Source organism: Mobula hypostoma, assembly GCF_963921235.1.
Source record: "Mobula hypostoma chromosome 13 unlocalized genomic scaffold, sMobHyp1.1 SUPER_13_unloc_1, whole genome shotgun sequence".
Lineage (NCBI taxonomy): Eukaryota > Metazoa > Chordata > Chondrichthyes > Myliobatiformes > Myliobatidae > Mobula > Mobula hypostoma.
In genome coordinates this window covers 226,551-251,702 of record NW_026948145.1, presented here as the reverse complement: position 1 = coordinate 251,702, position 25,152 = coordinate 226,551, and the positions used below count along the sequence as shown (strand labels likewise).

The 25,152-nt window shown below is 50.3% G+C and overlaps 1 protein-coding gene across 1 annotated transcript in view; it reads right to left on the bottom strand.

Moving 5' to 3' along the window:
• The window catches only part of igsf9bb (immunoglobulin superfamily, member 9Bb), a 55,451-nt gene extending 31,830 nt beyond the window's left edge, over positions 1-23,621 (bottom strand). Inside the window, exons 1-13 of the mRNA XM_063039134.1 lie at positions 23,585-23,621; positions 23,020-23,214; positions 18,810-18,953; positions 17,093-17,262; positions 14,091-14,208; positions 10,717-10,858; positions 8,839-8,984; positions 5,959-6,101; positions 3,350-3,490; positions 2,885-3,001; positions 1,443-1,590; positions 992-1,103; positions 331-506 (exon numbers count right to left, since the gene is read on the bottom strand). Of these exons, the coding sequence (XP_062895204.1) occupies positions 331-506; positions 992-1,103; positions 1,443-1,590; positions 2,885-3,001; positions 3,350-3,490; positions 5,959-6,101; positions 8,839-8,984; positions 10,717-10,858; positions 14,091-14,208; positions 17,093-17,262; positions 18,810-18,953; positions 23,020-23,214; positions 23,585-23,621 (1,789 nt within the window). The remainder of the gene's footprint in view (positions 1-330; positions 507-991; positions 1,104-1,442; positions 1,591-2,884; positions 3,002-3,349; positions 3,491-5,958; positions 6,102-8,838; positions 8,985-10,716; positions 10,859-14,090; positions 14,209-17,092; positions 17,263-18,809; positions 18,954-23,019; positions 23,215-23,584) is intronic.
• Positions 23,622-25,152: the final 1,531 nt, after the last annotated feature.

Below are 25,152 nucleotides of genomic sequence, written 5' to 3'. Positions count from 1 at the left end.
GAGGAGCCATGCATTTGCAGAGGGGGATCTGCACCTTCTTGATCTCCTTGGTCTTCTTCACGTTCAGGCTTAGGGTGTTCTTCTCACTCTAGTCTGCTAGCTGCTCCACTTCCTCGCTGAACCCCAGCTCATCATTGTTGATGAGGCCAGCTATTGTTGTGTCATCCACAAACTTAAGCAGAGCTATGGAGTTCGTCACAGGGCGAGGTCAGCATGGGGTCAGTAGGACTGAGAACAGATGGAGCTGAGCTGGCTAGATCAGAGGTCAGTATAGGGTCAGCGTGAGACCGAGGTCAGGATGCGGGTCCAGGGTCAGGGGTCAGTACTTACTCAGGGTCCAGGCTGTGACGATCTCACTGAAGAGGCTGCTACCGTGCTCACTCTGGGCCAACACGCTGAACTGGTAGCACGTCTCTGGCCACAGACTCTCCACCCACAGCCAGGAGGCACCCAGTGGAACCTTCCGGTAAACCCAGTCATGGGGTTGGGGAGCCGCCTGATGAAACCTGAGGGAGGGGAAGGGGAGAACGTGTGAAAGAGGGACATAGCACGAGGGCAAGAGACAAATGGAATGAAAAATGAGAGGACCGAGTAGAGAGAGGGGGGAGAGAAGTTGAGGGAGAGAGAGAGAGATTGGGTTCTAATCCTCACCTCATCCCTGCATTCAGATGGACAAGTGTACAATGACGTATTGCCCTAACTGGTGCATCAGACCATCCAAGGAGCCACCGCTCAGCCAGCAGGTCACACAGTACTGCTCAGGCCTAACCCCAGCCCACAGGGAACGGTGGGTGGTGAGAGCTGTAAAGTTGTCCACACCGAGGCTCAAAGGCAGGGTGAAAGGTCAACAGCAGCGTTGGCCCCCACTAAATCATAAGTCACTGAATCATAGGACCCCAGATCTCCCCCACTGACAGTTTGAGGCTGACAAGCCCCGAGCAGTGCCCACCACCTGCCCACACACCTTCACTGCTCCTGTCCCATGCCTTACCAGACAGAGAAGTGCTGCTGGTGACCTCCGTCGAAGCCAGGACACCAAGAGACGTTCACTCCGAAACTCCTAGCGCTAACCGTTAGCTCAGTAGGCGGGTGAGGGCTGGTCCCTGGGGCAATGGTCAAAGGGCAGAGTTCATCCCACCTGACCCTGGAGCCATCTCCAACACACCTCCCCAGAGCATGAGTACCACTCTCCCAAACACTGACCTCCCCCCCCCACCTCCCAAATCACAGGATCCACCTCTCCGCAAGCCCTCTGCAACCTCTATGTAAACCCTGGGAAACCTCTACCCCTCCTCAAACAGAGAATTCATCCCCCCTCCAACTGTGGCTCCCCCTCTGCAAACTGAATGAACCACCCCCCCATCCCTAAAACCCCTCACCAAACCCCAGGCCCTCCTGACGAACGTGGCTGCCAGAGGCCTGGACGGGCAGTGACATCTGACCTGTCACCTGGAGCAGGGTATTGCTGGTAACCATGGCAACATCAGTGCTGGCAATGCATTCCCAGAGCCCGTGGTGCTCCCGGGAAACCATCCTTAGCACCAAGGTCCCGTCCTCGAGGACCCGATAGTTGACACTGCCTCCTCCCACCTACAAAGGAGCAGAGGGAAATTATCAGATACCCCTTTTCTTTTGCCCCTCCTCTCATGAATTACACCGTCCTCTCTCCCTCTACCCCTCGCAGTGCCCACTCCACTTCACACCCCCATCACACCCTCCTCTCCCCAACACACTCTCCACGTCCCCTCTACCCCGCAGTGCCCACTCCACTCTCCCACTGCATTGCTTGCAGTGCACACACCTATCCTCCCCACTTCCGTAGCCCTGGCAATGCACACACTTCTCCATCTCTCCACTACACACCTTACAGTGCACATACTCCTCCAATAGCACCCTCCCCTGCTCCATCACCCCTTCTCCCCTCTGCATCCTCTTCTCACTTCCTCTCTCTCTATATCTCTCTCCATCTCCCTCTGTCTCTCTCTCCTCTCTCTTTCTTGTGGTGTCAAGAAAACAACCTCTCCCTCAATGTTGCAAAAACAAAGGAACTTGTTCTGGACTACAGGAGGAATGGAGATGGGCTAACCCCTATTGACACCAATGGATCTGGGGTTGAGAGGGTAAACAGCTTTAAGTTCCTCAGCATCCACATCACCGAGGACCTCACGTGGACTGTACACACCAGCTGTGTGGTGAAAAAAACATCAGACGGTTGAGCAAGTTTGGCATGGGCCCCCAAATCCTAAGAACTTTCTACAGGGGCACAATTGAGAGCATCCTGACTGGCTGCATCACTGCCTGGTATGGGAACTGTACCTCCCTTAATCGCAGGGCTCTGTAGATGTGAACTTCCCATGATCCAGGACACTTACAAGGACAGGTGTGCAAAAAGGGACTGTAGGATCATTGGGGACCCAAGCCATCCCAACCACAATCTATTCCAGCTGCTACCATCCGGGAAACGGTACCGCAGCATAAAAGCCAGGACCAACAGGCTCGGGGACAGCTTCTTCCACCAGGCCATCAGACTGATGAACTCACGCTGATTTCTGTACTCTATATTACATTGACTGTTCTATTTATTATAAATTATTATAAATTACTATGATTACACATAGCACATTTAGATGGAGACATAACGTAAAGATTTTTACTCCTCATGTATGTGAAGGATGTAAGAAATAAAGTCAATTCAATTCAATTCTCTGTCTCTCTCCATCTCTCTCACTCTCTGTCCTGCTCCCTCTCGCTCTGTTTGTCTCCCCCTCTCTCTCCATCTCTCTTTCTCGCTCACTCTCTGTCTGTATCTCAGTCTTTCTCTCTCTCTGACTCTGTCTGTCTCTTTCGTTTCCTTCTCTCCCTCCCTCTCTCCCCTCTCCCCCACCTTTCTCCAGCTGATCCTGGGCTGTGGATCTCCTGATGCCTGACAGCCGATCCTCAGTTCCTGCCCCACCTCCTCCTGGTAGTGCCTCGCTGGTCTTTTGACAAACTTCGGCGGGTCCTGAGGACAAAGACTGAGAGTTCAGTTGGGTGGGGAGTTGCGGAGGGTGCGATGGAGGAGGGAGTGAGAGGGAGAGTGACTGCATGAGGTGAGTACCATGTTGGGGACAGGGATGGAAGGGGGTGTAGTGAGTGGGGTGAGGTGGGAGGGGGAGAGTTGGGATGGGTGTGCCATGGAAGGGGGGGCAGAGGTTAGCAGTGGAGAAGGGGGGTGGGGAGGGAGAGGGGTGGGAATGGGGAAGGATAAGGAGTGGCAGGGTAGGGAGGGGTAGGAGTAAGGATGACGGAAGAGGGAGTAGTGTTGTGGTGGGGGTAAAGGTGGGTGGATGAGGGGACAACAGATTCAGACCTTCAGTACGATGTGGGTGGATGTAGAGCTCCCCATGGTCCCCAGGCTGTTGTATGGAGTGCAGCTGTAGTTCCTTAGAGCTGTGGAGTCCACTGTATCGATCACAATCGCCCCCTCGTCATCCAGAGACCAACCAGGCAGCTGTCGGAGGTTGTAGAGATACGAAGGAATGGGGAAAATAAGGAGAAAGGGGAGGGCAGGAGAGGGTAGTGGTTGAGAGGAAGGGAAAGACGAGGGAGGAATGTGAGAGGGTGTGTTTAAGGGAGTGGGGAGATGGGAGGAAAGGGAGGGTCCAAAGAGAATAGAAAAAAAAGTGTCAAGGAATGGGGAATGAGTTGAAGTGAGGGGCTATGGAGCAGTGAGAGAGGGGATGGAGAGTGAGAGAGGAGAATGGGGGAGTGAAAGAGACAATATTGGGGTGAGAGAGGGATGGGGTAATGAGAGAGTGGGCAGGGAGTGAGAAAGGGGATGGGGAGAGAGGGAGGGACGGAAAATTGACAGAGGGAAGGGTGTGTGATAGTGGGATGGGGGAGTAAGAGGGCTGATGTTGGATTGAGAGGGGCGATGGGGATTGAGAGAGGGGATTGGAGTGTGAGAGAGATGATACTGGAGTAAGAGAGGGGATGTGGAGTGAGAAAGAGAAAAAATAATGAAATAGGGAGATGAAGAGATGGTGAGATTGTGAGCAGGTGGACAGGTGGTGAGTGACTGGGAGGGAGAGAGTGGTGAGATGGGAAGTGACTGGGAGGGGGAATGTGGGAGATGGGGAAATGGGGAGATGGGGAGATGACAGGGAGATTGGAGATGGTAAGCAGATGGACAGATGGTGAGTGACTGGGAGACAGTGGGAAATGACAGAGCAGTGGGGAGACAGGGAGACTGGGGACATGACTGGGCAGTAGGGAGATGGTGAGATGGTTGGCAGATGAGAGGATGGTGGGGAGATGGCATGTACATGGGGTTCAAAGTATATTTATTATCAAACTATGTATACATTATACAACCTTGATATTTGTCTCCTTACAGGCAGCCACGACACAAATAAACCAAAAAAAACGTAACATTCAATGTGCAGAGAATAAAAAACCACATCAGATCCATTAGAAAATAAAAGAATAAAATAACCCATAAGAAGACCGTCGAATACTCAGTGTGCAATGGAAACAATCCATCATGTAAACAGTAACTGCAAGCCAGTGGTGTTTCTGAACTGAGGTCTGCAAGAGAGTCCCATACTTTAGTGTAGAGCCATGTAAACATTGTGGAGCAGCGACCTTAATCAGCCCGAACCTCACCTCGGTCCCCGTCACCCAGACCTTTCTGACACCCTGACGTTTCCAATCTGGGTCAGCGCGTAACTCTCCACCCCAACATCGGGTTCTGCCGCTTTGAGCAGCGATCTGAGGCAGCCCAAGCCTTGCCTCGAGCCTCAAGAACCTGACCTTTTCTATCTGGCCCTGTGGTTAAATCTCCGTCCGAACAACAGGTTCTGTCTCTTGGATACGCTGGACTTCACCACTTCAATTTGGCCTGTAAGTCTCCATCCGTAGATCGTCTGCAGTCACGTCTGGCGCCTGGACCGGTGGCTTCAATTCGGCCCGTAACTCTCTGTCCGTAGATTGTGCTCAGCCGCGTCTGGCACCTGTACCCCATGGTTTCGATTAGGACTGTGCCCGATTTTTCATGCTCTTCCATGCTCTCGGTGCCGGGCCTGTCATCTCATCTTGCCTCGATTCTGCCACTTCACCTCACCTCGGTTCCGTCACATTGAATTGCCTCCAAGCCCAAAGGGAAGTTACAGACTATTGTGATGATCGCTTGCCAGAGAAAGCGTGGTTAACAAAGTACTTAGTTGTTTTCCTTGTTTAATTAACCACCAGCAAGAATTCACAGAGGTTCACCAGTGCCATCTTAAATCGAATGGCAGATGGTTGGCAGATGGCAAGTTGGTGGGGAGATGGTGGGCAGAGGGCAGGTTGGTGGGAAGATGGTGGGCAGATGGCAAGTTGGTGGGGAGATGGTGGGCAGAGGGCAGGTTGGTGGGAAGATGGTGGGCAGATGGCAAGTTGGTGGGGAGATGGTGGGCAGAGGGCAGGTTGGTGGGGAGATGGTGGGCAGATGACAGGTTGGTGGGGAGATGGTTGGCAGAGGGCAGGTTGGTGGGAAGATGGTGGGCAGATGACAGGTTGGTGGGGAGATGGTTGGCAGAGGGCAGGTTGGTGGGAAGATGGTGGGCAGACAGGAGGATGGTTGGCAGATGACAGGTTGGTGGGGAGATGGCGGGCAGATGACAGGTTGGTGGGGAGATGGTGGGCAGACAGGGAGATGGTTGGCAGAGGGCAGGTTGGTGGGGAGATGGTGGGCAGACAGGGAGATGGTTGGCATATGGCAGGTTGGTGGGGAGATGGTGGGCAGACAGGGAGATGGTTGGCAGATGACAGGTTGGAGGGGAGATGGCGGGCAAATGACAGGTTGGTGGGGAGATGGTGGACAGATGACAGGTTGGTGGGGAGATGGTGGGCAGACAGGATGGTTGGCAGATGACAAGGTGGTGGAGAGATGCTAGGGGGTCTGGGAGACAGTATGGAGAACTGAAAAGGCGGGCATACCTGGGTGACCTTCAGTGGGTATCCATCCTTGCTCCAGGAGACATAGCTCAGTGGAGGGTTGGAGATGGCAGGACACTGGATCCGACCCCCCCGACCTGAGACTAAGACCGTGATCAAGGGCATTGCTTGGCTGAAGGCTGGATCTGGGGAGAGAGGTGAGAAGACAGTCCCATTCCAGATTAACCCTATCCTAGTCTGGGGATCTTAGAGCTATCTCCACTCTTTTGAAGGTGATCTAGGCCTGAACAAGGTCTTTTCTTTTATCAAACATAATACAGCAAATCACTATCAAATACAAGAATATTTAACACGAATATTACAATCTTTCCATCTTCAACCAGGTTGCAGGTATCCCCTGTAGTGCCCAGTGGTCCCACAGCATTTCCATGGTGCCCGTGTTCTTTCTCCAGGCTACCTGGGATCGAACATATCCCTGGAATATTGCCAAGCAGTCAGCCGGACAGAGGCCTCTGCTGTCCACCCCCAGACCCACTGATAGCAGCTTTGGCCAATCCTAGGAGCCAGTTTATCAGGACATCCTTCTTTACCCAGTGTTCCACCGCCCCCCCCCCCCACCCCTGCACACTGGGTGACCAGATATGGAGCAAAAATGCAACAGAATTAGGTCCTGTATATTGATCCGATCTCAGTCAATCCACCCCACCCAATTCTAGGACAATACTAGAGCAATCCAGAACAGATTTAGAACAAATCACTCAAATTCCTAACCAATCCAGTTTCAGTTTACAACAATCGGTCCAGTTCCCGGATAATCCAGCTTAATTCTAATACAACCCAAGCCTATTCAGTGAGTCTTGTTCTAGAGCAAACTGGTCTGGCTCTAGAGGAGCGTGGTCATAACCTTGGGGGCCCAGCCCTGTTCCCAAGGAACCCAGTCTGGTCTGAGAGGGTTCCTGACATGTTCTAGAGGGACCCAGTGATGTTCTAAAAGAAATTAGGCTTGTTTTAGAGGGCCTCTGTGCATTCTAGAGGAATCTAATCCTATCCTAGAGGAAGTCAACCCCCATTCTATATTCACCATTTGTTTTAGAGTAGCCACATACCATTCTAGAGCAAGCCTATTGTAGAAACATAGAGCACTGTAGCTTAAAAACAAGCCCTTCATCCCACCTAGCATGTAGCAACCTGGTCTTCTCCCTAGTTCCATCGACCTGTACCTGGACCATAGCCCTCAATATCCCTCCCATCCATGTACCTGTCTAAACTTCTCTTATTGTGAAAATTAAACCTGTATTCACTACTTCATTTGACAACTTGTTCCACGCTCGACTCATCAAGTTCTCCTCCAGATTCTCCTTAAATATTTCACCTTTTACCCTAAACCTATAACCCTAGTTCCAGTCATGTCATGGGTAGATGGGTTCATATCGAAAGCTTTCAGCATACTGGCCCTCATAAATCCAAGTATTGAGTACAGGGGTCGGGATGTTATGTTGAAGTTGTATAAGATGTTGCTGAGGCCTAATTTGTGTAAAGTTCTGATCACCTACCTACAGGAAAGATACCAATAAGCCTGAAAGAGTGTAGAGAAAACTTAAAAGGATTTTGCCAAGACTTAAGGGCCCTGAATTATCGGGAAGGGTTGAATAGATTAGGACTTTATTCACTGGAGTGTAGGAGAATGAGGAGAGATTTGATAGAGGTATATATAATATGAGAGGTATAGATAGGGTAAATGCAAGCAAGCTTTTTCCACTGAAGGTGGATGAGACCAGAACTAGAGGTCATGGGTTAAGAGTGAGAAGTGAGATATTTAAAGGGAATGTGAGGAGGAGTTTAGTAATTCAGATGATGGTGAGAGTGTGGAATGAGAAGTGGTGGATGCAGGTTCAATTTGAGAGAAACTTGGAGAAGTACATGGAAGGGAGGGGTATGAAGAGATGTGCAGTTCGATGGGACAGAGCTGTATGATAGCTTGTCATGGACTAGATGGGCCAAAGGGTCTGCTACTGAGCTAGTCCCACTCAGCCTGAACGGAAAAAATCCTGCACACTAACTTAATACTTAAGGAGAATCTATACTCTTTATAATTCTGTATATCTCTGCGAAATCTCCTCTCATTCTCCTGTGCTTTAGGGAATAAAGTCATGTGCTGTTCAAACTTTCCCCATTGCTTAGGTCCTCAAGTCCCAATAGCATCTTTGCAAGTTTTCTCTGAACTCTTTCAGCATTGATATCTCTCTTGTAGATTGGTGACCAGAACTGCACACAATACTTCAAATTTGGCCTCACCAACATCTTATACATCTTCAACATGACATACCATCTCCTGTACTTTGATTTATGAAGGCCAATGTACCAAAGCTCTCTTTATGATCCTAAATACATGAGACCCCGCCACGTTATAGGAATTATGTATTTGTATTTCTGAGTTTATTGCTGTGTTTTACTGCACACCTTCGAGCCCCACCATTCACTGTCCTGGACCCTGTGCTGCTCTAGCAGGAGCTGCTGCTGTGTTAAAGAGACCTGGTTGTGCCCAGCTCTGAGTGATGGGAGTCTCACTCTGGTGGAGTGAACTCATAGCCTGGTACACTAGAGCCATTGAGAGGCTAGTGGACAGTGTGAGACACAGTAAGACGTGTGGAGCTCCAGGACCTGGAGAATACAGGCTGCTGCAACCAGTTGGATCAGCTCCCATATCGAGTTATCACCAGCTTGATGGGCTGAATCATCCCCCCCCACACTGTGGCAGCTCTCTCACGCTCGGTCCCTAACCCCAGTACAGACCCCATCTACCTTCCCCACACCTCCCAGCACAGTGAGATGGAGCACAGTTCCATTCCACAACACCCCACCACCAACCCCCCGCCGCCCCGACTCCTGCGGTGGACTAAGCTCACACACACTGGTACTCACGAAGAACAGAGAGATAGGCTGTGGCTCCAGGTGTCTTCCCTACTCCGTTACTAGCTGTGCAGGTGTACCAGCCACTGTCCAGGGGGGTGGCAGCCGTCAGCCGCAGACTCCCATTTGAGTGTACCGACACGCGGTGACACAGCTGACTGCGGGCAGCATGAGCCAGGGCAGAGGGGAGAGAGGGTAAACACCATCACTGACCAACACTCAGAAGGTATACTGAATCACACATCAGGACTGCTCAAGCTCAGGGGCTCAGAGACCAGAACTGTGCATGATGCTTACAAAATGGCTCTGATATAGGGATACAGAAATTAGAACTGTACGTGGTCATCCCACTGTGGGTCTGACCCAGGGATACAGAGACCAGAACTGTGTGTGGTGATCCCACTGCGGGTCTGACCCAGGGGTATAGAGACCAGAACTGTGTGTGGTGATCCCAATGTGGGTCTAACCCAGGGATATAGAGACCAGAACTGTGTGTGGTGATCCCACTGTGGGTCTGACCCAGGGGTATAGAGACCAGAACTGTGTGTGGTGATCCCACTGTGGGTCTGACCCAGGGGTATAGAGACCAGAACTGTGTGTGGTGATCCCACTGTGGGTCTGACCCAGGGGTATAGAGACCAGAACTGTGTGTGGTGATCCCACTGTGGGTCTGACCCAGGGGTATAGAGACCAGAACTGTGTGTGGTGATCCCACTGTGGGTCTAACCCAGGGGTATAGAGACCAGAACTGTGTGTGGTGATCCCAATGTGGGTCTAACCCAGGGATATAGAGACCAGAACTGTGTGTGGTGATCCCACTGTGGGTCTGACCCAGGGGTATAGAGACCAGAACTGTGTGTGGTGATCCCAATGTGGGTCTGACCCAGGGATATAGAGACCAGAACTGTGTGTGGTGATCCCACTGTGGGTCTGACCCAGGGGTATAGAGACCAGAACTGTGTGTGGTGATCCCACTGCGGGTCTGACCCAGGGGTATAGAGACCAGAACTGTGTGTGGTGATCCCACTGTGGGTCTGACCCAGAGGTATAGAGACCAGAACTGTGTGTGGTGATCCCACTGTGGGTCTGACCCAGGGGTATAGAGACCAGAACTGTGTGTGGTGATCCCAATGTGGGTCTAACCCAGGGATATAGAGACCAGAACTGTGTGTGGTGATCCCAGTGTGGGTCTGACTCAGGGATATAGAGATCAGAACTGTGTGCGGTGATCCCAATGTGGGTCTGACCCAGGGGTATGGAGACCAGAACTGTGTGTGGTGATCCCAGTATGCGTCTGACCCAGACCAGAACTGTGTGTGGTGACCCCAGTGTGGGTCTGACTCAGGGATATAGAGACTATAACTGCACAGTGCTCCCAGTGTGGGTCTAACCCAGGGATATGGAGAACAGAACTGTGCACAATGCTCCCAACGTGGGTCTGACTCAGGGATATAGAGACCAGAACTGTGCACAGTGCTCCCAGTGTGGGTCTGACTCAGGGATATAGAGACCAGAACTGTGCACAGTGCTCCCAGTGTGGGTCTGACTCAGGGATATAGAGACCAGAACTGTGTGTGGTGACCCCAGTGTGGGTCTGACTCAGGGATATAGAGACTATAACTGTGCACAGTGCTCCCAGTGTGGGTCTAACCCAGGAATATGGAGAACAGAACTGTACACAATGCTCCCAATGTGGGTCTGACCCGGGAATATGGAGACCAGAACTATGCACAATGCTCCCAGCGTGGGTCTGACTCAGGGATATAGAGACCAGAATAGTGCTCCCAGTGGAATCTCATCCAGCGATACATAGAGCTCCAGTGTGGACTAACCCAGAGATACAGAGACCAGAAACTTGCATGGTGAGGTGGTAACTTGCTGGTGACTGACCTGAGTTGGTGAACGTTTATGCCGTGTTTGGACCAGGCGTACGTTACGTTGACAGGATACACTTCCGCCTCGCACTCAAAGACTGCATCCTGTGTGACGTTGATGGTGGTGTTTTGGGGAGGGTGCACAATAATTGGTGGTCCTGTGGTGCACAGCAAGATCCACAATTATCATCTGTCCAGCAGCTCCCATGGATTGACGTTCTGTAGAGACCCTGCTTCCCAATTGTTTATCTGAGTATTAATGCACTTCCCAAATGTTTATCCAGGTATTAATGTGCTTCCCAAATGTTTATCTGGGTATTAATGTGCTTACCAAATGTTTATCCGGGTATTAATGTGCTTCCCAATTGTTTATCCAGGTATTAATGTGTTTCCCAAGTGTTTATCCGGGTATTAATGTGCTTCCCAAATGTTCCCATCTGTAGACGTGCTTTCTGACCGAGCAGCTGTCCTGTTTTGACCTTGTTTCTCCCAAGTTGTACTTGCCCCTTCCTCCAGATGTTCCCCGCTGATCTCCAGTAAATCTCCAGATGCCTCACATGGGACTCTGAAAGTCTCATAAGACCATTCCCCACCCCACCCTGATGTCCAACCGTCCACAGAGATGGATTGAAATGAGTTTGAGTCAGAATGACAGAGAAGGACAGAAAAGGGGAGAGAAGGAGAGTGTAAGAAGGAGGGAAAGAAATAGGGAGGGAGGGGGAGAGAGTGAGAGAGAGCGAGAGAAAGGGAAGAACCATAGACATATAAAAAGGCCCTTCTGCCCATCTCATCCATGCTAAACAATGTACCCACATGAGCTAAATCCCATTTGTCCACAAGGCCCATATCGCTCCAAACCTTGATATGCCACAGATCCTTACTATTAACTGAGAGCTGCATGAACCCCGGATGGGGAATCCTTGTTCTAAACCTTTCCTATCTGTGTACCTATCCAAACGTAAATACCATAATTGTACCATTTCCTCTGGCAGCTTGTTTCACATACTCACCAGTCTCTGTGAGAAAATATTGCCCCTCAGTTCCCTTTTAAATCTTTCACCCCTCACCTTGTACCTATGGCCTCTAGTTTTAGACACCCCTACCCTGAGAAAGAGACCATTCACCTTATCTGTGTCTCTTATGATTTTATAAATCTCTATAAGGTCACCCTTCAGCCTCCTACACTCCATGGAAAACAGTCCCAACCTAGAGAGTGTCTCCATATAGCTCAAGATCTCCATTCCTGGCAACATCTTCCAGAATCTCTTGGCCAACTTCTCCAGCCTAATGACTTGCTTCCTATATCTGGGGTGAGCCAAACTGCGCACAATTCTCCAGGTGATATCTCACCAACACCTTGTTTAGCTGTAACATGAGGCACAACTCCTTTACTCAGTATCCTGACCGATTCAGGTAAATGTGCCAAGCGCCTTCTCAGCACTTTCAAGGAGCTATGTATTTGCAACGCGAACTCTGTCCGTTCTACAGTGGTTCCCTGTGTCCACTCATTCACTCTGAAAGACCTGCCCTGCTTTATATCACTTTGACCTTGCCTGAGTTAAGTTCCATTTGTCTTTCATTCACTCAGGTTCCTAGGTGATTTAGATCCTGTTGTAATATTAGACTACCCTTTCACTTTCCACTATATTGCCAAGTTTGGTGTCATCTGTGAACTTGCTAAGGATGTTAACAGCATTTTAATCATTGACATAGATAACAAACAACAGGGGACCCAGCACCGATCCCTGCGGCATATCGCAGATCAGAGGCCTCCAGTCTGAAAATAACCCTCCTTTCCTACCCTCTGACTCCTACCACAAACCTGATTTTGTATTCATTTGGTTAGTTCATCCTGGATCCCGTGTGATCTCACCTTCTAGAATAGTCTACCATGAGGGATCTTGTCAAAGGCCTTGCTAAAGTCCGCGTAGTCAAAATCCACCATCCTGCCCTTGTCAATCTTCTTCCCAGTCTCCTCAGAAGTTCAAAAATAATTACGAGTCATGGCTTTCCCCACATAAGGCCAGAGAGAGGGAGGGAGGGAGCTGGAGGGACGAGAACAAGACAGAGGCCCAGAGAGAGGAGGGAGAGAGGTGAATATGGATAAAGGTGTGTGCGTGGAGAAGAGGTAGAAAGACTGACAGACAGTTGGAGACAGGGTGGGATGAAAGAGAAGTGAAAAAGTAAAGCAGGGTTGGTGTTGGGAGAGAGCTGGGTGTCCTGACACATCAGCCACTGTGTGTTATCCTGCAGGAACAGTAGCATCAAGGAGGAAACAGTCCGATGGCCTTTGTTGTGAGACAGTTTGGCTCCAAGAGTAGAGACACCTTGTTCAATTATCCTGGGCCCTGGGGAGACCATGCCTGGAATACTGTGGACAGGTCTATGCCCCCGACCTAAGGAAGGATCCACATGTGACAGAGGGAGTGCAGAGAAGGGTCCTCAAATCAATTCCTGCAATGGGGAGGGGGTTTATCCCATGAGAAGAGCTGAAGCAGACTGGGACTATCCTCTCGAGAAGAACAAGAGGTGATCTCACTGGTGTCCAGACTCATTACAGGGCTTGGCAGGGTAGGAGTGGGGAGTGTGTTTTCTCTGGAGGGCATGTCCAGAACCAGGGATCACACGCTCAGAATGAGGGGTCGGCCATTCAGGTCAGCAATGGGAAGAACTTTCTTCACCCAGAGAAGTCTTGGGAGGAATCTCCCCCAGAGACTGTGGGGACTCAGTCACTGTGCAGAGATCACAGGGCTATTGGATATTGAGGGATGGGGTGAGGGTGCTAGTGCAGAAACGAGGGTTGAGGTAGTGGATCAGTCGAGGTCCGAGTGATTTGTCTCTCCAGATTTGGTTTCTCATGTTCTCCCCAGATGGTTCACTCTCCCTATCACTGGATATTCCCCAGGTGTCCATGTTCACCTGAGCTCCACTTACTACTCAACACCCGTATCAGGACACTCTTGCGGATGTAGATGACTGTAGAAATGTCCCTGCACATCTCTCCGATAGCCTCAAATGGCTCTACCACCCCTTGTGTGCATCCACCTGGATGCCCTCCAGATACTCAACTCTCTGGATGGACCCCTGCCTCAAACATGGGGTGTAACCACTGCAGGTATCCTGCTGTTTGCAGCTGTCCCCGCTGTTGTCACTGGTGTCCTCATCTAGATGTCCTTAGCCTCCATCCAGATGTTTCTCTGATGCCCTCCCTATTCCCAGATGTTTCCCCGTTTCTAGATGTTTCCTGGCTATCCTGCAGCCAGGTGCTTATTTCCAGAAGTTCTGTGTGAACCCGGTACTAGGCAGCACACAGCTGGGGTGTTCCTGACCTGTACATGGCAATGTCCTAATGGGACGAGGTAGCGGGGGGCTGGGGAGGTACCGACCTACCTATCACCAGGAGGGTGGTGCTGTGATTGACGCTCCCTTCAATGTTGCTAGCTTCACATGTGTACAGCCCTCGGTTCCGTGCATCCACTGGCCCGATCTCCAGCACCCCTCCACTCACCTAAGGGCAGAGGGAGGGAAGGGGGGCTGAGTCAATGACTCCTGGTCACGGAAAGTTCCCCTTCCCATCCTGGAGACCCACAAGAGGTCCTGCCAACCCAGCAAACAAATGGTTGGCACCTTCTTATAGACTTTGGTTCTTAGCACCAGATGTTCCTGGGTGTACTTCTACAAAGCATCACGGCTTGATATAGCAACTGCTCCATCCATGGCCATAAGGAGCTGCAGAGAGCTGTGGATAGAGCTCAGCACATGACAGGAATCAGCCTCCCCTCAATGGACTCTCTTTACACCTCTTGCTGCTTCATTGTAACAAACAGCATAATCAAAGCTCCCACCCACCCTGGGATTTCTCAAGTTCTTCAAGGAAGTAACAAGCAGGTTAGACAAAGGAGAGGCAGCGGATGTCATTTACTTGGATTTTCAGAAGGCATTTGATAAGGTGCCACACATGAGGCTGCTTAACAAGATAAAATCCCATGGCCTTACAGGAAAGATACTGGCATGGGTAGAGGAATGGCTGACAGGCAGGAGGCTATAAAGGGGCCTTTTCTGGCTGGCTACCTGTGACTAGTGGTGTTCCTCAGGGGTCAGTATTAGGACCGCTACTTTTCACATTGTTTGTCAATGATTTAGATAATGGAATTAATAGCTTTGTGGTAAAGTTTGTGGATGATACGAAGATAGGTGGAGGGGTAGGCAGTGTTGAGGAGGCAATGAGATTGCAGCAGGACTTAGACAAATTGGAAGAATGGGCAATAAAGTGGAAGATGGAATACAGTGTTGGGAAATGTATGATAATGCATTTTGGTAACAGGAACAATAGTGCAGTCTATTATCTAAATGGGGAGAAAATTCAAACATCAGAGGTGCAAAAGGACTTAGGAGTCCATGAGCAAGACTCCCAGAAGGTTAATTTACAGGTTGAGTTTGTGGTAAAGAAGGCAAATGCAATGTTGGCATTTATTTCAAGGGGAATAGAATATAAAAGCAAGGAGAGAATGTTGAGCCTTTATAAGACACTAGTCAGGCTGCACTTGGAGTATTGTCAACAGTTTTTGGCCCTATATTTCAGAACAGATGTGTTGTTATTGGAGACAGTCCAGGGGAGGTTCATGAGGATGATTCCAGGAATGAAGGGGTTAACATATGAGGAGCATTTGGCAGCTTTGGGCCTGTAGTCACTGGAATTCAGAAGAATGTGTGGAGATCTCATTGAAGTTGGAAGGACTAGATAAGGTGGAAGTGGAGAGATGTTTCCTATAGTGGGGGTATCCAGAACTGGTGGGCACAGCCTCAAAATTGAGGGACGACCTTTTAGAGCAGAGGTAAGGAGGACTTTTTTATAGCCAGAAAGCAGTGAATCTGTGAATTGCTCTGCCACAGACAATGGTGAGGCCAAGTCTGTGGGTATATTTAAAGAGGAAGTTGATAATTACCTGATTGTTCAGGGCATCAAAGGCGAAAAGGCAGGAGTATGGGGCTGATGATGGACTAGCACAGCAGACTGGATGGGCTGAATGGCCTAATTCTGCTCCTGTGTCTTACAGCGTCATGGTCTTATTCTCTCTTCTCCCCTCTCTTGCCATGGCAGGAGATACAAAACCCTGAATGCACGTACCATTAGTGTCAAGGACAGCTTCTACACCACTGTTTTCAGATTCTTGCGTGGACTTTGTGTGCAATAACTCTTGACCTCACAATCTACCTTGTTGAAGGCTGTTTACCGGCACTGTACTTTCTTGGTAGCCTTTTTGCATTTTCTAGTGGTTTGCCTTTGTTCTACCTCAATGCACTGTGTAATGAGCTAATCTGTATGAACAGAGTGCAAGACAAACTGTCCACTGTATCACGGTAACAAGTGACAATAATAAAACAGTTACAATACCTGCCTCAGTCTGTGTGTGTGTCTGTCTGTCCCTGTGAGTGTGTATGTGTGTCTGTGTGGGGGGAGGGAGTTGGATGGGGCTTGTTCTTCTCAACAGCCAGACTAATCTTGAGATCCTCTCCCATCTTCATAGACCCCTCCCTCTCTCTGCTTCTCCCCATTCACAGCAAGGAGGCAGAGCTCCTATGATAGTGTGTCTCCTGATTGTGTTGGGCACGTGGCCAAGTGGTTAAGGCGTTCGTCTAGTGATCTCAAGGTCATTAGTTCGAGCCTCAGCTGTGGCAGCGTGTTTGTGCCCTTGAGCAAGGGACTTAATCACACATTACTCTAGTCTGTGCGAGGAGTGGCGCCCCACACAGACTTCCAATCTGCGCCATGTAAGGCATGAAAATGCCCGACACAGGCCTCTCATGGTCTGAGTCAATGTTTGCTCCTGTTCTCACAGCCCCATGGTTCAAAAATATCTGTCACTGTCGGGCCTCACCCACAAGCAGAACAACTTCTGTATGCCCCACCTCCAGACACCCCAAGGCGTTTCCCTCATCTACCTGTCAGTTGTGAGACGGAACGCTCTCCACTTGCCTGTGTACCTGTGGCTATAATAAACCAAAACCAATACAATTCCTGCAGATGCCCCTCCCCCCAGGAATGTCCCACATACAGCCCTGGGGAGGGGGCTTCCAGCAGAGCCTAGGAGACAGCCTGTATGACAGCAAGATCTCAGGTGCTGAGGTGTTGTGGGTCTGGAAGTGAGTTTGTGCATTCAATATTGTCGAGGAATGGGATGACCCAGGCAGAAGCACACAGCTGTTGCACTGCCTCCTGTTGTCAAACAGCCGACACAGTGCTTGGGACCACGATGGATTCAGGCAGCTACGGGTTGGTCTGTCCTCGGGACGTCCCACAGTGCGTGGGACCACGATGGATTCAGGCAGCTATGGGTTGATCTGTCCTTGGGACGTCTGTCTCCTGCAGGCGCTGCTCGACACTGTCTCACCTGATGCCACACCACAGGTGAGTGGAGGCTCCCCGGTGACAGCTCAGCCCCATCCTTACGCCAGCTCACCTCCGGCTCTGGGATCCCACCCACTTCACACACCAGCTGTGCCCGCTCCCCCTGGTGCAGCTCCAGCACAGTGGGAGGGGTGCTCCGGAACGTGGGTGGGGCTATGGAGAGGGTGAAGGAGGGTGGAATGGGTAAAGAAGGGAAGAAAGGATCACAAATTAACTGACAGGAACTCCCAGGATGGACTATCACCCCCCACCCCCAAAGAAATGAACCCTAATAGTGGGAGGCTAGTGAAACAAGTGTAACCCTCTCACCAGCCTCGTATGCAAACTTGGCTTGTTAACTAGCTCTGCTAGCAGCCATATCACTCAGCAGTGAAAAGGCACCTTTCATAAACAATAAACAATATACATCTCAGGTGTGTATGATTTGGGGTTTAACCCAACTGGAATGTTGTGATGTTCCAATTAAAGGAACCGCGATTTGAGCAAATGCTGTGTAAATACTGCCAGTGCTCAATTATCAATTGGCAAAAAATAACAGATCGTACACTGCATAAAATTATAAACACAGTATATTTAGTAATTTCAGCTTTATCAGTTAGTAAGAGAAAGAGAAGGAAAAAAAACAGTCTAAATATGCGATGACTGTTGGAGCTCGTCCCTCCCAAAGCTGAAGAAAACCGTTACTCATGGCACTGAACCCATGGTCTGCATTAAAGCACCAGCCACTATCCAAACTTCTCTTGAAGTCCACCTTGAGCAACTGGCTCTCTCTCAAGAATATTGGTCCTTCTTCTGTGGAGCCATCCATCTCCACAAATCACTCCTTATGACAGGACTCTGCTTCTCAGGCATTCTGCAACAGCTCCCACCAAAAACAAACAAACCAGACTACTGTCCGTCACAAATCTCTCTCTGCCCCACTTTATCTAGACATTTCTCCAGATCCCACCATCCTGACTGGCTGACACAACATTCCTACGTAGAAGAACAGGGCTTCTTATCTTAGCTGAAACCAAAATACATTGCAGTAAAAATCCTAATCATGGCATTACACAAGGGAGGGGGAATATTACACAACTGCGGCCCTCATGGAGACGGAGCATCATGTTTTGGGAGTGGTGGTGAGGGAGCATCGCAGTGTTAACAGGTTAAAATTCCATCAGAAGCTCAGTCTGTTCAAACACAACAACATTGTTTCAGTGCAGCGTGAATAAGGAACTAATCCGTGTCCTGGGAGTGTGTGATGGGGCAGTGTAGAGGGAGTTTCACTCTGTGTCTGACCCGTGTCCTGGGAGTGTGTGATGGGACAGTGTAGAGGGAGTTTCACTCTGTGTCTGACCCGTGTCCTGGGAGTGTGTGATGGGACAGTGTAGAGGGAGTTTCACTCTGTGTCTGACCAGTGTCCTGGGAGTGTGTGATGGGACAGTGTAGAGGGAGTTTCACTCTGTGTCTGACCCGTGCCCTGGGAGTGTGTGATGGGACAGTGTAGAGGGAGCTTCACTCTGTGTCTGACCCGCGTCCCGGGAGTGTGTGATGGGACAGTGTAGAGGGAGTTTCACTCTGTGTCTGACCCGCGTCCCGGGAGTGTGTGATGGGACAGTGTAGAGGGAGCTTCACTCTGTGTCTGACCCGTGCCCTGGGAGTGTGTGATGGGACAGTGTAGAGGGAGCTTCAGTCTGTGTGGTGTGACACTGACTTACTGGTGACAGAGAGGTGAATCCAGCTACCATTACGGTCTCCGTGGGGTTGGGTAAGGAACAGCAGCTGACATTGGTACCAGCCCTCATCCTCTTGCCGTACGACATCAACTTGCAAAGAGGCACCGTTCTGTAAACTCAGGCGACCTGTTGGGATGAAACAGGACACTATTCTCACACTGGTCAGCACACCCTCATTCTCTCCCCTTCTCTCTTTCTCTCCCCTTCTCTCTTTCTCTCCCATGTTCAATTACAGTGAAATCATTGGGAACATCTCAATGAGGGGGCAAGTGAGTGTTTTTAACTTCTTTGTTCAAGAGCCAACGGCTGAAGGCTTGTAATTGTTCTTGAACCAGGTGGTGTGAGTCCTGAGGCTCTTGCACCTTCTACCTGATGGCAGCCACAAGAAAAGAGCTTGGCCTGGGTGGTGAGGATCTTCAATGATGGGTGCTGCTTTCCTATGGCAACGTTTCATGTTGGTGTGCTAAATGGTTGGGAGGGTTTTACTTATGTTGTACTGGGTGAATCCACTACCTTTTGTAGGATTTTCTGTCCAAAGGCATTGGTATTTCCATACCCGGCCATGATGCAGCCAGTCAATATACTTCTGCTAGACATCTTTAGAAGTCTGTCAAAGTTTTAGATGTCATGCCAAATCTCTGCAGACTCCGAAGGAAGTAGATGCACTGTTATGCTTTCTTCACAATTACACTTTTGTGCTGTGTCCTGGAGAAGTCCTTTGAAATAATAACACTGAGGAATTTAAAGTTACTGACCCTCTCCACCTCTGATCCTGCAATGAGGACTGGCTCATGGACCTCTGGTTTCCCTCTCCTGAAGTCTACAATCAGTTCCTTGGTCTTGCTGACATTGAGTGAGAGGTTCTTATCATGACACCATTCAGCCAGATTTTCAATCTCCCTTTTGAATCCTGATTCATCACCACCTTTGATATGACCCACAACAGTGGTGTCATCAGCAAACTTGAATATGGTGTTGGAGCCGTGCTTAGCCACACAGTCATAGGTGTAAAGCGAGTAGAGCAGGGGTTAAGCACACAGCCTTGTGGTGTACCTGAGCTCTCATGACGATACCCCTTCCCCACACGAAACCACCACGGTGGACTTCACAGCTGAACAGGTGAGAAGACAGCTGAAACGTCTCAACCCAAGCAAGGCTGCAGGACTGGATGGTGTCAGTATCAGGGTGCTCAAAGCCTGTGCCCCTCAGCTATGTGGAGTACTTCGCCATGTATTCAACATGAGCCTGAGGCTCTGGAGGGTTCCTGTACTGTGGAAGACGTCCTGCCTCGTCCCTGTGCCGAAGACGCCGCGCCCCAGCGGCCTTAATGACTACAGACTGGTGGCATTGACCTCCCACATCATGAAGACCTGCAGAGACTTGTTCTGGAGCTGCTTCAGCCTATGGTCAGGCCACACTTAGATCCCCTCCAGTTCGCCTACCAGCCCCGACTAGGAGTTGAGGATGCCATCGTCTACTTGCTGAACTGTGTCTATGCCCACCTGGACAAGCCAGCGAGCACTGTGAGGGTCATGTTTTTTGACTTCTCCAGTGCGTTCATCACCATCTGCCCTGCTCTGCTGGGGGAGAAGCTGACTGCGATGCAGGTGGATGCTTTCCTGGTGTCATGGATTCTTGATTACCTGACTGGCAGACCACAGTACATGTGCTTGCAATAGTGTGTGTCCGACAGAGTGATCAGCAGCACAGGGGCTCCACAGGGGACTGTCTTGTCTCCCTTTCTCTTCACCATTTACACCTCGGACTTCAACTACTGCACAGAGTTTTGTCATCTTCAGAAGTTTTCTGATGACTCTGCCATAGTTGGATGCATCAGCAAGGGAGATGAGGCTACGGTAGGAAACTTTGTCACATGGTGTGAGCAGAATTATCTGCAGCTTAATGTGAAAAAGACGAAGGAGATGGTGGTAGACCTGAGGAGAGCTAAGGTACCGGTGACCCCTGTTTCCATCCAGGGGTCAGTGTGGACATGGTGGAGGATTACAAATACCTGGGGATACAAATTGACAATAAACTGGACTGGTCAAAGAACACTGAGCTGTCCACAAGAAGGGTTAGAGCGGACTCTATTTCCTGAGGAGACTGAGGTCCTGTAACATCTGCCGGACGATGCTGAGGATGTTCTACGAGTCTGTGGTGGCCAGTGCGATCAAGGTTGCTGTTGTGTGCTGGGGCAGCAGGCTGAGGGTAGCAGACACCAACAGAATCAACAAACTCATTCGTAAGGCCAGTGATGTTGTGGGGATGGAACTGGACTCTCTGACGGTGGTGTCTGAAAAGAGGATGCTATCCAAGTTGCATGCCATCTTGGACAATGTCTCCCATCCACTACATAATGTACTGGGTGGGCACAGGAGTACATTCAGCCAGAGACTCATTCCTCCGAGATGCAGCACAGAGCGTTATAGGAAGTCATTCCTGCCTGTGGCCATCAAACTTTACAACTCCTGCCTTGGAGGGTCAGACACCCTGAGCCAATAGGCTGGTCCTGGACTTATTTCCTGGCATAATTTACATATTACTTTTTAACTATTTATGATTTTATTACTATTTATTATTTATGGTGCAACTGTAACGAAAACCAATTTCCCCCGGGATCAATAAAGTATGACTATGACTATGATTATGATGGAGATCATGGAGAAGATGTTGTTGCGAACCTGAACTGACTAGGGTCTACAAGTGAGGAAATCCAGGATCCAGTTGCACAAGGAGGTATTGAGGCCAAGGTCTTGGACCTTACTGATTAGTCTTGAGGGGAAGATGGTATTAAATGTTGAGTTGTAGTTGATAAAGAGCATCCTGATGTATGCATCTTTGCTGCACAGGTGTTTCAAGGTTGAGTGAAGAGTCAATAAGTTTGCACCTACTGCGGAATTGTTGCTCCAGTAGACAAATTGGAGCAGATCCAAACCGCCACTCAGACAGAAGCTGATATGTTTCATCACCAGCCCCTCAAAACACTTCATCACCGTGGATGTGAGTGTTACTGGGCGGCAATCATTGAGGCAGGTCACTGTGCTATTCTTGGGCACTGGTATAGCTGAAGCCTGCTTTAATCAAGTAGGTACCACACATACTGGAAGCGAGAGTTTAGAGATCTCAGTGAGCACACCATCCAGTTGGTCAGCTCAGTTCTTTAGAATGTGGCCTGCTCTGGATGTTTTCCATGGATTCGCCCTCCTGAAGTCATAGGATCATCAGGGATGTGGGAATTCGCAATGGTTCCTCCATGCTCTGTTTCGTTTCCTCTCTGACTCACACACCTCGTCCCTACCCTCTCGACCTTCCTTTCCCTTTCTCGCACACAATGTTGTTCTCTCCCCATTCTCTCTACTCCCTTCCCTTCACCATCATTTACGCTCTCCCCTGCACATTCTCCCCCTCCCTCCGTCCTTCTCAGTCCCACACCTCTCTCCCTTTGTCAATGATGTCTCTGACTGGGCATCAGACTCTCCACTTATGCACAGAACAAGAGACAACAAGTGCAAATCCCTTCAGTGCAGATGATCCTAGTAAATTACCCAAAAACCCATGTAGGAGAGAGACAATTCCCAGGTGAGTATCATCCCTCTCTCTCATGAAGCTATCTATTCACTGACTGGTGTCTCTCAGTCCCTCTCTCTCAGGGGGATATCTGTATACTGACCAGTGTCTCTCAGTCCTTCTCTCTCAGTGGATATCTGTACACTGACCGGTGTCTCTCAGTCCTTCTCTCTCAGTGGATATCTGTACACTGACCAGTGTCTCTCAGTCCCTCTCTCTCAGGGGGATATCTGTACACTGACCGGTGTCTCTCAGTCCCTCTCTCTCAGGGGATATCTGTACACTGACCGGTGTCTGTCACTCCCTCTTTCTCAGGGGATATCTGTACACTGACCGGTGTCTCTCAGTCCCTCTCTCTCAGGGGGATATCTGTACACTGACAGGTGTCTCTCAGTCCCTCTCTCTCAGGGGATATCTGTACACTGACCGGTGTCTCTCAGTCCCTCTCTCTCAGGTGTTATCTGTACACTGACCGGTGTCTCTCAATCCCTCTCTCTCAGGGGATATCTGTACACTGACCAGTGTCTCTCAGTCCCTCTCTCTCAGGGGATATCTCATGGGGTGTAATCTCTCTCTCTGTCTCTCTCCGTCTCCCCCTCTCTGCTTGCCCAGGATTCCCACATACCGAGATAAGAAGCATCAACCCGTGGAGGATATATTCCGAACTTGAGGAAGATTGGGAGCACATGATTCCGGGAAACCCATTCCACCACAGTGGTGGTGGGGTCGTCCTGTTCCTTGTGAAGGTCACAGCCCAGGACAGCAGATGCACCCTCTGTCACACGCACTGCCACTGGTGGAGTCCGGTCCCCCAACAAACCTGCAACTGGGAGCAGGAGAGAGGGAGCGTAATAGAGAAGGGTGGGAGGAAGAGAGGATGACGGGGAGTATCGGGAGAGCCGCAAGAGGGCGGGGGTGATGGAGAAAGGTGTGGGAGCAAGTGTGATCGGGGGTGCAGAGAGGGATGTGAAGGAGGAGGTTATGGGAAAAGGGGATGGAGGAATGAAGGAATGGAGTTGGGAGAGAGGGTGTGATGTGATGAGAAGAGAAGGTGACGTCAGTACCTGTCTTTGGTTTGTCAATCCCTGATCTCAGTACCGAGGCCTCCCAGACACTCCCTCAGACTGGGCCCCCAGAGGATCAATCATTCTTGATCGAGATAGCAGGCTCACCTGGTCTGTGTCACGAACCTCCAGGACCCACGTCATTCACATCCCGATCCTCCATCTGTCCTACCATCCCTCAGGACACTCATCTCCCCCACCACGTTGCAGACACAATCACACCCACACCTGGACCCCACTACACCCACCCTTGGACATTCATCGCTCCCATCCTCGGATATCCATCTCTCTCACCTCCAGACACCCATCACTTACACCCAGAGGCACCCATCACTTTCACCACCAGATATCCATCACTCCCACCCCTCGATATCCAACAGTCACACTCCTCCCCTGGATACCCATCACTCCCACTGCCAACACCCATCGCTCCCATCCTCGGACACCCATCACTTCCACTACCAACACTCATCACTCCCACCCTCGGACACCCATCACTCCCACCCCTGGATACCCATTACTCCCACTGCCAACACCCATCGCTCCCATCCTCGGACACCCATCACTTCCACTGCCAACACCCATCACTCCCACCCCTGGACACCCATCACTCCCACCCCCAGACACCCATCACTTCCACCACCAGACAACCATCACTGCTACTGCTCAACAACCATCACTTCCATCCTTGGTCCCTATCACTCCCACCCTTAGACACCAGCACCCCAATCCCACCCTTAGACTCCATCACTCCAATCCCACCCTTGAACCCCATCACTCCCACCCTTACATGCCATCACTCCCACCCTTAGACCCCATCAGTCCCACACCACCCCACCCCACCCTTGGCTCCATCACTTCACCCTTGGACCCCTTTTATTCCCATACATGGATCCCCATCACTCTCACCTTCCCAAAACCCATCATTCCCAAGCATCCCAAACTGCCAACCTTCCCAACCCTGGCCTCCATCAATTCTGGATGGCTGCTTCCCAGGAGACCAGATCTACACATGGAACAGTACCCTGACAACAGTATTGGAACCGAAGGCAAAGACATCCCAGGACCCAATGTCCTGTGCCCGAGGATAGAAGCAAGTGTCCATAGAGACAGTGAAGTCGTTGATTTTACAAACCTCACTGAGCTCCAGGAAGCCTTGTTATTATCATTCGTGATTTTTTGTTGTCACAAGTACCGAGTGCTTTGTTTGACTTCAACCATATGGGCCCTTATTCAAGAAGGGAGGGAGACAAAACGCTGGAACCTGTCTGTGACACCCCACTGGCCCAGGTTTGTGGCTGGGACATGTCTGTGACAGGCCCGACTGGTCCAGGTTGGTGGCTGGAACCTGTCTGTGACACCCCACTGGCCCAGGTTGGTGGCTGGAACCTGTCTGTGACAGGCCCCACTGGGCCAGGTTGGTAGGGTCCTCATGTCAGAAACTGTGTCTGTGGTGGGATGCTGTCAATGGGGAGTACTTAGATATGGAGAGGACAGTTGGAATGAGCTGATTTTTGGCAATGTTTCAGGGACCATTGCGTGAAGTTGCATCTCCAGCTGGTATGGGATCAGTCGAGCATTGGACCAGAAGTCTCTATAACAGACTATGAGAACAGCTGAGAGGATCATAGGGGTCTCCCTACCATCCATCAGGGATATTTATCAGAAGCGCTGCTTACGCAGGGCCCTTAGTA